The sequence below is a fragment of the Anabrus simplex genome, chromosome 3 (assembly GCF_040414725.1).
Source record: "Anabrus simplex isolate iqAnaSimp1 chromosome 3, ASM4041472v1, whole genome shotgun sequence".
Lineage (NCBI taxonomy): Eukaryota > Metazoa > Arthropoda > Insecta > Orthoptera > Tettigoniidae > Anabrus > Anabrus simplex.
The window spans coordinates 25,953,828-25,967,900 of record NC_090267.1 but is presented as its reverse complement, the minus strand read 5'-3'; the positions used below and the strand labels follow the sequence as shown (position 1 = coordinate 25,967,900).

Genomic DNA, 14,073 nt, shown 5'->3' with positions numbered 1-14,073 from the left:
CTTCTCTGATACATGTGGAAGACAGAACCGGAATAAATACATCTGTGCCTTGATGCTATACTTTTTGCAGAAATCCAAGCCGGATAAAATAGAACACAAATTTATGGAGAGTGGCCACTCATACATGGAAGTAGATTCTATTCATAGTGCAACAGAAAAAGCCAAAAAGCATGTACCAGTATATTGTGTTCAGGACTGGTTGACTATATTTAGGACTGCAAGGTCACTAAGAAACAGGAACAAACAGAGTGGACTGTATGAAGTCAAGGAACTGAAGTTTGGTGACTTATTGGCCTAAATGATTTGCCAAAATATTATTCCAAAAATTTATCATGCTTGGTACAGTTCGCTCTCAGACTGCAAGATCATTGACATAACTCCAAAACCTGCAACTTTCGATTCTGAAAGTGAAGATGATGATCACTAAACAGAGCATCAAGAGTATGCAATTAATAAGTTATAAATATTAAGTTCTAGCAGACACTCACTATTTAGCTATAATCCCTTGATAACATTATATCAGTATATTGGTAATTCTTTTAAAATAATGTGTATGGTAGTATTTTTGCTTTGATCGGCAACTATGATTAGGTACCTAAAATGTGTTTTGTCTTCAATATCAAAAATGTAACACCTTATTTGGTAAGTTGAGTATTTGTTCTCTTTACGGTCAGTGATCCGTTACCTTTATACAATTTGTTTTGATCAATTGTGGTCTTACTATGACATTAAAAAATCATCCATCTAGATAATTACCATCGGTGAATCTCATTAAGTCAGAATTCCATAACTGTGTTGCTATGTCAACCACCAGTGAAAACTCCCTAAGTCAGAACAACTCGATAATTAACAAAATAAAAATTATACCGACGTAAATATAAATTAAATAAGGCATTCCAAAGATTCTTAAACAATTTACAATTACTTTGGTTGAGATCAGACCACTACTTTATAATTAAAATGCCAAAAACTGAACTCTTACATTCTCCCCAAACTAAAACTCCATTTTCTCACAATAAGCAAATCATGACTTAGTGAGTTTCTCCACCAAGCCCACGATATGTACTTTGAAAAATGCAACTTCCTCAGGTTATAATACTGACCAGGAAAACTAGTACAAAGAGCCAGCTGTTCTTCAAGCTGGCTCAGTCAACTAGAAAATGTTATGAAGTTTAATAGGCCATGTAAACCAAAACTAGCATCTGTGACCGAATCATATCGGTCACCAAGTCAAACCATTATCAAAGATAGTTTAGTAAGTAGCCAAACTCAGCTATGTTACTCTGCTATTCATAAAATACCAGTACATGAAACATCAGGTCAGAAATCTCTACCAGTAATGAGTGATACAAGAAGTAGTTGCCGAGAGGTAAATAGCATCCAAAAGGAGGATAGCAAGGGTAAATCTCTCAATTTATTGCAAGTGAATATATAGTGCATTAGAAACAAGTTGTTAGAATTAGAACACTTTTGCCAAACCGAGAAAGTTGATGTGATTTGTGCGTCGGAGCATTGGCTTTCTGAAAATCAAGTAGAATATTTCGTGCCCTGTGGATATACTGCTGCAGATATATTTTGTAGGAATAAAAAGAAAAATGGGGGAGCTGGGATTATAGTTAGAGAGCCTTTTAAATTTGTAAAGATTTATTTAAGTCAATATTGTGTGGAATTAGAGGGAGGATTTAGTTGTGTGAAGCTGGTTGATCAGAATTTGATAATTGTTAGTTTGGATAGATCTTCAAATGCCGATGCTTATATATTTCTTAAGAATTTTGAATTAGTAATGGAAAAAAATTTGAAGTTTAAGGCCAAAGCTGCTGTTGGTGGGGATTTTAACATAGAGATGGCATATTCAGATGGGCAGATTTCTAGAAATTTTCTGAATTTACTAACAACGCTAAATTTAACTTGCACAAACAAACTACCTACACGTAATAACGCATGCTTGGATAATATTATTGTACATTTTTCAAGAGATTTGTATAAACTTAGACGTGTTGGTGGGAGTTTCACAGATCACGACCCCTTGCTTATATCATTATATATTAACCAGCCTCACATAATTTACAATGACAAACCTGTTCTGATGGGTATAAAAGGTCAGGGTGATGATTATATACATTACATACATTATCATTAAAGACTGTTATGCCTTTCAGCGTTCAGTCTGCAAGCCTCTGTGAATTTACTAAACGTCGCCACAATCCTCGATTTGCAACTAGTGTTGTGGCCTCATTTAGTTCTATACCTCTTATCTTTAAATCGTCAGAAACCGAGTCTAACCATCGTCGTCTTGGTCTCCCTCTACTTCTCTTACCATCCATATCAGAGTCCGTTATTCTCCTAGGTAACCTATCCTCCTCCATTCGCCTCACATGACCCCACCACCGAAGCCGGTTTATGCGTACAGCTTCATCCATCGAGTTCATTCCTAAATTAGCCTTTATCTCCTCATTCCGAGTACCCTCCAGCCATTGTTCCCACATGTTTGTACCAACAATCATTCTTGCTACTTTCATGTCTGTAACTTCTAACTTATGAATAAAATATCCTGAGTCCACCCAGCTTTCGCTCCCGTAAAGCAAAGTTGGTCTGAAAACAGACCAATGTAAAGATAGTTTCGCCTGGCAGCTGACTTCCTTCTTACACAATACTGTTGATCACAACTGCGAGCTCACTGCAATAGCTTTACAACGCATTGTTTCAATCTCGCTTATTATATTACCATCGGGCACACACCCTAAATACTTGAAATTATCGACCTGTTCTAGCGTTGTATCACCAATCTGACATTCAATCCTGTTGAATTTCTTACCTACTGACATCAATTTAGTCTTCCAGAGGCTAATTTCAATACCATACTCATTGCACCTATTTTCAAGTTCCAAGATATTAGACTGCAGGCTTTCGGCACAATCTGCCATTAAGACCAAATCGTCAGCATAGGCCAAACTGCTTACTACATTTCCATCTAACTGAATCCCTCCCTGCCATTTTATAACTTTCAGCAGATGATCCATGTAAACTACGAACAGCAAAGGTGAAAGATTACAGCCTTGTCTAACCCCTGTAAGTACCCTGAACCAAGAATTCATTCTACCATAATTCTCACTGAAGCCCAATTGTCAATATAAATGCCTCTGATTGATTTTAATAATCTACCTTTAATTCCACAGTCTCCCAGTATGGCGAACATCTTTTCCCTCGGTACCCTGTCATATGCTTTCTCTAGATCTACAAAACATAAACACAACTGCCTATTCCTCTTGTAGCATTTTTCGATTACCTAGCGCATACTGAAAATCTGATCCTGACAGCCTCTCTGTGGTCTGAAACCACACTAGTTTTCATCCAACTTCCTCTCAACGACTGATCGAACCCTCCCTCCCTTCCAAGATGCCAGTGAATACTTTGCCTGGTATACTAATCATTGAGATACCTCAATAGTTGTTGCAATCCTTCCTGTTCCCTTGCTTATAGATAGGTGCAATTACTGCTTTTGTCCAATCTGAAGGTACCTTACCAACACTCCACGCTAATTTTACTACTCTATGAAGCCATTTCATCCCTGCCTTCCCACTATACTTCACCATTTCAGGTCTAATTTCATCTATTCCTGCCGCTTTATGACAGTGGAGTTTATTTACCATCCTTTCCACTCCCCAAGCGTAATTTCACCAACATCATTTTCCTCCTCCCCATAAGCTTGGCTGTTCGCAACACCACCAGGGTGATTTCCTTTTACAGTGAGAAGATGTTCAAAATATTCCCTCCACCTCTCCAGTGATTCCCTGGGATCTATTGAGTTCACTTGAATTGCTCAAAACAGTGTTCATTTCCTTTTTCCCTCCCTTCCTAAGATTCTTTATTACTGTTCAGAAAGGCTTCCCTGCTGCTTGTCCTAGCCTTTCCAGGTTATTACCAAAATCTTCCCACGACTTATTTTTGGATTCAACAACTATTTGTTTTGCTCTGTTTCTTTCATCTACGTACAAATCGCTGTCTGCCTCGGCCCTTGTTTGGAGCCATTTCTGATAAGCCTTCTTTTTACGTTTACAAGCTGCTCTCATTTCATCATTCCACCAAGATGTTCGCCTTTTTCCAACTTTACACACAGTTTTTCTCAGGCATTCCCTTGCTGTTTCTACTACAGCATCCCTGTATGCCACCCATTCACTTTCTATATCCTGAACCTGCTTACTGTCTACTGTTCGAAACTTCTCACTAATCCTATCCATGTACTTCTGTCTAATTTCCTCGTCCTGGAGATTTTCTACCCTTATTCGTTTGCAGACAAATTTCACTTTCTCTACCCTAGGCCTAGAGATACTGCAGATTCTTCAGTTCTATTCCCAACTCTTGCATTGAAATCACCCATTAGCACTATTCTATCCTTGCTGTTGACCCTGACCACGATGTCACTCAATGCTTCATAAAACTTGTCGACTTCATCCTCATCTGCACCCTCACACAGTGAATACACGGAGACAATTCTAGTCCTAATTCCTCCCACTGACAAATCTACCCACATCATTAGCTCATTTTTGTGCCTAAGAGAAACTATGTTGCATGCAATTGTGTTCCTGATGAACAGACCTACCCCATACTCTAGCCTTTCCTTTTTAACACCTGTCAAGTACACTTTATAATTTCCTATCTTTTCCTCGTTTTCTCCCCTTACGCGAAATCATTTACTCGTAACACATCAATACGCATCCTCTTTCCTAACTCGGACAGTTCTACTTTCTCTCTCCCATAAGCCCCATTAACACTGATAGCTCCCCACCAAATTCCATTTTGTTCGCCAAGTTGTTTCCAAGGAGTCCTTTCCCTGTCAAATGGGAGTGGGACTCAGTTACTCCCATAGGTCCGAGGCCTGCTTAAAATGTTCTGAGCTCGGTAAATTCATGAAGCAGGATGCTACCCTACTTACACATAGTCCAAGTGAGGATCTCTCCTCTAACGGGTTATGGACCAACGGTGAATTGTACAGTCCTAGCCGCCTGAGCACAAGGAGGGCCATGACTCAGAATATGTCCGAGAAGCCCACTCCAATTCCATAGCAACTGGTATCCCGACTCTCAGGACCACTTACTAGGCCACTCAGCCATTGCCCATGGTTCACGAACTAGGACGTAACCCACATTATTGAAAATCTGAAACAAATTAACTGGGGCTTCGTATTTGAATTTCAAATGGAAGAAAATTATATTGAAACTGTATTTAGAAACTATTTACATAAATTGGTTGAATTGTGGCATTTATGTTCACCACTGGTAAAAATTAGTCGTAATAGTAAGCTTAAAAGCAACAAGTTGAACTGGTATACTGATGAATTGACTCAGTATAGAGAAAGAATGCTTTTGCTGTATAGAATTTATAAAACCTCTCGTCAAGGAGGAACCGAGCAGAATTGTGTGTATAAAGTTATATTAATTGTAAAAAGTTATATAAAAGAAAACTTATCCATGCCAAAACTTTAGCTTGTGAAAAATATACTGAGAATGCACCCAACAAATACAAGGCAGCATGGGATGTTATAGTACAAGAAAACATTCCTACTCGTACTCAAGACACATTTCTCAGTCCTGAAGAACTGAATAATTAAACTCTGTAAAAGAAATCAGAGATCAAATTAAGGCAGCCGATACAGCTACGACTGACTTTCTTCACAATCAACCCCCCTGCCGGAACACTTTCCACTGGGTTGAAATCGCATCTGATGAAGTAATTAAAGTTAGCTTAAAGTTATCAAACTCTAAGAATATGGATTGTTATTGGCTATCTAATTACATCATCAAAAGAATAATACATTTGATTTCTGAACCTCTAGCTTTTATTTTTAATAAGTGTTTAGAGTTTGGAGTTTTTCCTGATTTACTTAACATTTCTAAAGTTATTCCAGTATTTAAAAGTGGGGACAAACAATTTCTTCAGAACTATCGTGCAGTCTCAATTGTTCCAATAATTTCTAAAATATTTGAATCACTTTTGTACAATCAACTTAGCAACTATTTTGAAACTTACAATCTCCTATCCAACAGTCAGATTGAGTTTCTCAAGAGGCTAGGACTAGCACCAAACAATTACGCAGCAGAAAGAAAAATATACCAACAAGCCATTATGGAACGTACGAGAACATTTAAAATCCAATATCACATTAGAAAGTGTTTCGTCAACAAGTTTGTTCACGAACAATATTATCCTGTTGACAATATAAAATTAATACCAATACATTTGTATAAATGTTACTCCAGCAACGAGAACAAGTCAATTGTCCATAACATAGACAATTATCAACTGCAGAAAATTGTCAATATAGTTTACGAAATTTTAACGACAATCACACAAGTTAAGCAACATGAATCAATACAATTAGCCAGATCTCAAAAGTTTTTTATTTTTATTTATTTTTTATTTTTTCAAACAATTTAAAAGATGTTCACCAGATGAGTTTCGTCAACAAAATGTTAGACTTAGAAAGATTTTAGACAAAAAGTTTTAACTTAAAGACATAATTTTATTGTTGTGTGACTTTTAAAATGTTATAAGATTTGTCAATTAGTTTTATAGGAATAATCTTGATCCAAAAGAATTGTTTCATGATCTTATACAACCTTAAGTGAATGAAAGTTGTCTGATGATGCTCACGAAAAGGAGCGAAACATGTACCATATAAACATCTTAATAAATATGTAAGTTTGTACTATGTTTTTATTGTATTGAATAGGTGGTAATTAAGAAAATTATAAGAATTTGTATCACAAATCAATGATTTACCGTAAAATGTCACAGCTCATGCTCTGATATCCTATGCGGACAATACAACGTTAATGACAAAACACCAGAGCATCTCAGGTTTGCATCAGATGTCGGAGGAAGCTCTTGCAACTGCAATGCATTGGTTTTCACCCAATAGGCTGTTGTGCAATCAGGATAAAACTCAATTTCTCACACTAGGATTATCCAAAGATATTGAAAGTCAGTCAGTCAAACTTTTGGGTTTTCATACTGATGCCAAATTGAACTGGGAAACACACAATGATCATGTTTGTAAACAAAATATTACGAGTGGCCTATTTGATATGGAAATTGAGGGATTTAGTTAGCAGTGACTACCTAAGGATGGCATATTTTGGTCTCTTCCAGTCACACACTACTTATGGACTGCTATTATGGGGGCATTCTTCTAATGTATACAATATTCTTCTAGTACAGAAAAAGGTTGTCCGAACAATGTGTAGGGCTGGTGCAATTGATCACTGTCGACCTCTCTTCATTAAGCTTAAAATACTGACAATTATAAATTTGTATACTTATATATATTTGACATATGTTAAAAACAACATAAATGAATTCAGTACTAGGGAAAACATTCACCTTCATGATACTTGGGACAAAGCAGACATTGACATCCCAATTCACAGACTGTCAAAAACTGCTCACTCATATAAAATCAGTTGTTTAAGATTATTTAATAAATGACCACATTCAGCACGGTCCACTCCATTAAGTAATTTTAAAAGAAAAATGTATGATTGATTAATAGAAAATCCATTTTATAATACCTCTGAATTCTTAGAAATGCATAATGGTAGTAGTATTTTTAAATAAAAGGTGTATGTTCATTTAGCCTTAGTAATATTAAGTACTAAATTATTATTATTTTACGAAGCCTATTTCATTATATATGATCAATGGCAAATAAAGATTCCTCATTGTGCAGGTTGTACGGATGAAACAATTTGCAAATCTGTGCGATGTCATTGGAGATGCAATAAGGCTTGTACCTGCTTCGAAGCAGAATCATCGTTGTTCTCTGACGAATCACATGGGGGGTGGGGGGTCCTGTATGCAAGATTTATTTGTTTCATTTTCTTTCCCTCGAAAAACGGGGGGTCTAATACACGAATTAATATGGTACTTTTTTTGGTTTTCAGAGATGTTGAGGTGCTGGAATTTTATTTTAAATTCCAAAGACTATCAAACATTCCATACACAAATTTTGACATTAGTGTGCAATTCACCCAAAGTCACTCTGATGAAGAACGAGTAATAATGATTGGTATTACCCCAGTTTACAGTATTTAATATAACTTCAATTTCTGTACTGTATTATATATTACCAGAATTTTTCCTGATAAGGTTTTCTTTAATTAGTTGAAATGGGTCTCTTGCATGCCATTCGACAGTGTTTTGTCTTCAGCTGTTGTTCACTGTAATTTCTTTAATAACCTGAAGTTCTTAATCTAAATCTGACTGATTTTGCAGTGCAGTATGAAGTTTATGAAGAGTTATGACAGGATTGAATCCACCAATCTAGAGCACAGATGGTAAGCAACTCTGCCATTTTTATTGTGAACAGCTGAATTCAGTAATCTAAGCAATCAAATATCCTATACCTACCTAACATGATTCCTCCCCTCACAAACAAGGAAACAAAAGTGAACAACTTGCTCACTTACCAGGGTACACTTCTTGCATTATAGGTATCAAACTGTGGTATCTACCACCAATAAAAACTTCACCAGCATCCAGGGTTGTTATATCGGCTTCTTCTCTATCCAGGTACATCATGCACTCATCCTTGTTAGAACCCTAAAATATAAAGTAGTTGTTATCATTATTTAATGTTTAATTGTTGTATCAGATGTGGTATTTATTCATTATAAGTTTCAGATGTAGTTTGTTAGCACAAATTAATCTAGTTCAACAAAAAGTCATGCTAAGGTTTTGTTACATAAGTACAGACTTCACATATTTAGTCTTACAACCTAAGGTACATTGAAATATCAAAAACATACCATAAAAATAAAATTAAAAACGAACAGCTGGACATACCTTCTGCAGAGTGAATGTTAACGTCAACACAAGGTAATCACAAAGGAAAGTTGGGCAGTGGAAATAAGCTAAGGGGTGGAAATATACAATTTATTAATCACACAGTGGTCGGGAAAGAAAATTGGTTCTTGGTTATTTTTGACACTTTAGTATTTCTAAAGAATTTAATATGGAGAATTCTGAGAGGACTGAAAAAATGACTGTCTGTTGTAAGGTGTTTGGCAAACTGCAACTATGTCAGTTTATGCCATTTCCATGACCTAACATGTTCTTTCATCCCGATTTCAAAATTTCATCCTGTTCGACAGACATAAATGGAGTTGCAGTCACTCAAATGTAGTTTATACCTTATAATCTTGAATACCACCTGCCACCGAGTATTTTGAAAGAACAACATTAAAAAAAAAAGCAAAATCAAAATTAATTACATTCTTTCCTAACACACATCAAATGATTAGAAAATACAAATAAAAGCAAACAAGCATTTCCAGAACGATATCCAACAAGTTCATTCATCATCATCATCAGTATCAACTTTGGAACTTTCATCACCACCACCTTCCCACAAAATGTCGTTATCGCTGCGATCCATAGTATTAGAAATGCTACATTTCCTGAAGCTCTTCTGTATGAGGTCTCCAGGGATACGATTCCATGCTGTCAAAATCCACTAACACAGCAGATGAACTTCCGGGCACTGAATGTGACCGGTTGACGTCAGTGCGTGATTATCAGCTGCCATCCATTCTGTATAGAGCTGTTTCAAGACTGCTTTAAATGGACGATTCGCGCAGACATCGTGTAATGTAAAAGCCAACAAGGCCTACTATATGCTAAACAAATTTCTCAACCTGATGGTTAAGATTAGCAGTTTAAGTACAGACATAGCTTTCCTAAAAGAATGTCTGAGATTAAAATTAGTACCAAGATTCTTGAGACGTGCCCAAAGGAAAAACTTATCAGCTCATAAATTATTAAAAACTCAAAGCGAAACTAATGAAATCTGGCTTGAGGCTGATGATGCCCTTAATATGGGGGAAATATGTCCCTTGTAACTTTTTATGATAAGATTTAATTCTTAATTTACTAGATCTCTCTGTTTTGAATAGGTGGAAAATAAAAATAACACTTGTAACATACTTCGTATTTACAAACCACTTAGTCGAGCAGCTCAACACAACCCTTTTGATGGAAATCAACCAGAATTTTTTTTTTTTGTTTGCTTAGAGTCGGGATACCAGTTGCTATGGAATGGGAGTGGGCATCTCGGACATATTCTGAGTCGTGGCCCTCCTTGTGCTCAGGTGGCTAGGACTATACAATTTACCGGTGGTAAATAACCTGTTAGAGGAGAGATCCTCACTTGGACTATGTGCAAGTAGGGCAGCATCCTGCTTCATGAATTTACCGAGCTCAGAACACTTTAAGCAAGCCTCGGACCTATGGTAGTAATGGAGTCCCACTCCCATTTGATAGGCGAGGGATTCCTTGGAAACAACTTGGTGAACGAAATGGAATTCGATGGGGAGCTATAATGGGGTTTATGGAAGAAAGAAGCTAGAACTGGATGTGCTAGGGGTAAGTGATATTCAGGTAAGGAGAGATAATGAGGAAGAGATAAGAGATTATAAAGTGTACTTGACGGGTGTTAGAAAGGGAAGGGCAGAGTCTGGGGTAGGGCTCATTATCAGGAATACCATTGCATGCAACATAGTTTCTGTTAGGCAAGTAAATGAGCAAATGATGTGGGTAGATTTGTCAGTGGGAGGAATTAGGACAAGAATTGTGTCCATGTATTCACCATGTGAGGGTGCAGATGAGGATGAAGTTGACAAGTTTTATGAAGCATTGAGTGACATCGTGGTCAGGGTCAACAGCAAGGATAGAATAGTGCTAATGGGCGATTTCAATGCGAGAGTTGGGAATAGAACTGAAGGATACGAAAGGGTGATTGGTAAATGTGGGGAAGATATGGAAGCTAATGGAAATGGAAAGCGTTTGCTGGACTTCGGTGCTAGTATGGGTTTAGCTGTTCGGAATACATTCTTCAAGCATAAGGCTATTCACCGCTACACATGGGAGGCTAGGGGTACCAGATCCATAATAGACTATATCTTAACAGATTTTGAATTCAGGAAATCTTTAATGGTTATGAATTTCATGTTTTTGGTCCGTATTGAACTGAGAATAATATATAATAATAATAACAACGTAAACGTTTCCACCTTTTCAATATTAAAATATATTCACAAAATTATAAATTACACGGTACTAGTTTCGACCCATCCAGGGGTCATCATCAGCCGTATTGGAGCAAAGATCACTTTTGGCGAAATCCTAAGAAAATGTTATTTTAAAGAATAACAAGTGAAATGAGATGTTATTATGGTAATAGTTAATAATACAAGGAATATACATACTAAGAGGTTTTTAACAAAGAATAAAGTATAAATGGGGTGTTGTAAAAATTATAATCATGGAAATCATATTTCATTTCAATACAAGAACTTACTGATTTCCATGATTATAATTTTTACAACACCCCATTTATACTTTATTCTTTGTTAAAAACCTCTTAGTATGTATATTCCTTGTATTATTAACTATTACCATAATAACATCTCATTTCACTTGTTATTCTTTAAAATAACATTTTCTTAGGATTTCGCCAAAAGTGATCTTTGCTCCAATACGGCTGATGATGACCCCTAGATGGGTCGAAACTAGTACCGTGTAATTTATAATTTTTTGAATATATTTTAGTATTGAAAAGGTGGAAACGTTTACGTTGTTATTATTATTACTTATATATTATTCAGGAAATCTGTTAGGAATGTACGAGTTTTTCGCGGATTTTTCGATGATACAGACCACTATCTGATCTGTAGTGAACTATCTCTAGGCCTAGGGTAGAGAAAGTGAAATCTGTCTGCAAACGAATAAGGGTAGAAAATCTCCAAGACGAGGAAATTAGACAGAAGTACATGGATATGATTAGTGAGAAGTTTCGAACAGTAGACAGTAAGCAGGTTCAGGATATAGAAAGTGAATAGGTGGCATACAGGGATGCTGTAGTAGAAACAGCAAGGGAATGCCTAGGAACAACTGTGTGTAAAGATGGGAAAAGACGAACATCTTGGTGGAATGATGAAGTGAGAGCAGCCTGTAAACGTAAAAAGAAGGCTTATCAGAAATGGCTCCAAACAAGGGCCGAGGCAGACAGGGATTGGTACGTAGATGAAAGGAACAAAGTGAAACAAATAGCTGTTGAATCCAAAAAGAAGTCATGAGAAGATTTTGGTAATAACCTGGAAAGTCTAGGTCAAGTAGCAGGGAAACCTTTCTGGACAGTAATAAAGAATCTTAGGAAGGGAGGGAAAAAGGAAATGAACAGTGTTTTGAGTAATTCAGGTGAACTCATAATAGATCCCAGGGAATCACTGGAGAGGTGGAGGGAATATTTTGAATATCTTCTCAATGTAAAAGGAAATCATCATGGTGGTGTTGCAAACAGTCAAGCTCATGGGGAGGAGGAAAATGATGTTGGTGAAATTATGCTTGAGGAAGTGGAAAAGATAGTAAATAAACTCCATTGTCATAAAGCAGCAGGAACAGATTAAATTAGACCTGAAATGGTGAAGTATAGTGGGAAGGCAGGGATGAAATGGCTTCATGGAGTAGTAAAATTAGCGTGGAGTGTTGGTAAGGGACCTTCAGATTGGACAAAAGCAATAACTGCACCTATCTATAAGCAAGGGAACAGGAAGGATTGCAACAACTATCGAGGTATCTCATTGATTAGTATACGAGGCAAAGTATTCACTGGCATCTTGGAAGGGAGGGAGGGTGCGATCGGTCGTTGAGAGGAAGTTGGATGAAAACTAGTGTGGTTTCAGACCACAGAGAGGCTGTCAGGATCACATTTTCAGTATGCGCCAGGTAAATGAAAAATGCTACAAGAGGAATAGGCAGTTGTCACTTTACAAAGGAAATATTTATAAAATGCTCCTATCAATACAAGTCAAGTCATCTGTTAGATGAAGCAAAGTCTATACATGTTTCAGCCTAATCTCAAGGCCATCTTCAGTAGTAAAACAATGATTGCATAATATACAAACAAATTAAAAATCGTAACGATGTGAAGTGACAGTGATCATGATTAGTGAGTTAAAAACACATTGAGGTACAAAGTCCTCTCGTCTAATAGATCTTGCTGACTGTTAAATAAAAACACTATGCTGAGGAGTGTAGTGAGACCGTCAATACTTTGAATAAAACGTGTATAACATCTGTAATGAGAAAAAAAGGAATATATGAGTGAATGAAGAACAAGTTAAAATGATGTACAAAAAGAAAACTCATATGACTTACTTGTAACTAAAAGTTGTCGTCTCGAATGGAGATGACCTTGTCGGTCTCAAGTCACATTGACAACTAAGCCTGTGTGTGGCTTACTGTGTATCTGTGTCGATGTGGTTGGGAGGGGTAATGGAGTGGGAGGGGCAGGGAGGGAAGGACGTTGTGATTCGCGGAAGGAGGGTGTTGATGGAAGGGCGGGTCTTGTTCTAGAATGTCAGTAGTGAAACTCGTTTTTCTTAATGAACTGTTCGCAGATAAGCGGGACAGAGGTTTCCAATAAAATATTTTTCTTTTCGTTGATTTCATTTAAGTTATAGACGGGATTGTTATATTGGTCGATATCTATATATATATTCTCTAGTATATTAAGTAAGGGACCTTTCTGTTCATAATGCAGGATCTTTAAGTCTTGATCAATTGTTGTGTATTTATGATTTTTCTCTCTACAATGTTCGCTCATGGCTGAGTAGCAATTATACTTTAGGGCATTAAGATGTTCGGAATATCTTACATTGAAACTGCGGCCTGTTTGCCCAATATACGTTGACAGACATGATTGGCATTTTAATTTGTATATTCCAGAGTTAGAAAATTTCTTGCTGTTGACAGTATGAGAATTAAAAAACATTTTTGTATTGGTATGAACGGTCTTGAAAGCTACTTTTAACTTGCGCTTTTTAAAGATGTTTGAAATAGGATATATATTATTATTATTAAAGGTAAATGTGGTGAACTTCTCTTTGTGGGAAGATTGTTTTTCTAAGGTGGTCTTGGGTTTATTTCTAAATTTATTGAGAATTTTATTCACGAAAGCTTTACTGAAACCATTACCTTCGGCTATTGCATAAATGGTGTTGATTTCCTTTCTAAAAT

The 14,073-nt window shown here is 36.6% G+C and overlaps 1 protein-coding gene across 2 annotated transcripts in view; it reads right to left on the bottom strand.

Moving 5' to 3' along the window:
- The window catches only part of Tsf2 (transferrin 2), a 217,944-nt gene that overhangs the window by 190,600 nt on the left and 13,271 nt on the right, over positions 1–14,073 (bottom strand). For both annotated transcript variants that reach the window (XM_067144056.2, XM_068226978.1), the window contains exon 3: positions 8,466–8,598. In XM_067144056.2, coding sequence (XP_067000157.2) covers positions 8,466–8,598 — 133 coding nt within the window. The remainder of the gene's footprint in view (positions 1–8,465; positions 8,599–14,073) is intronic.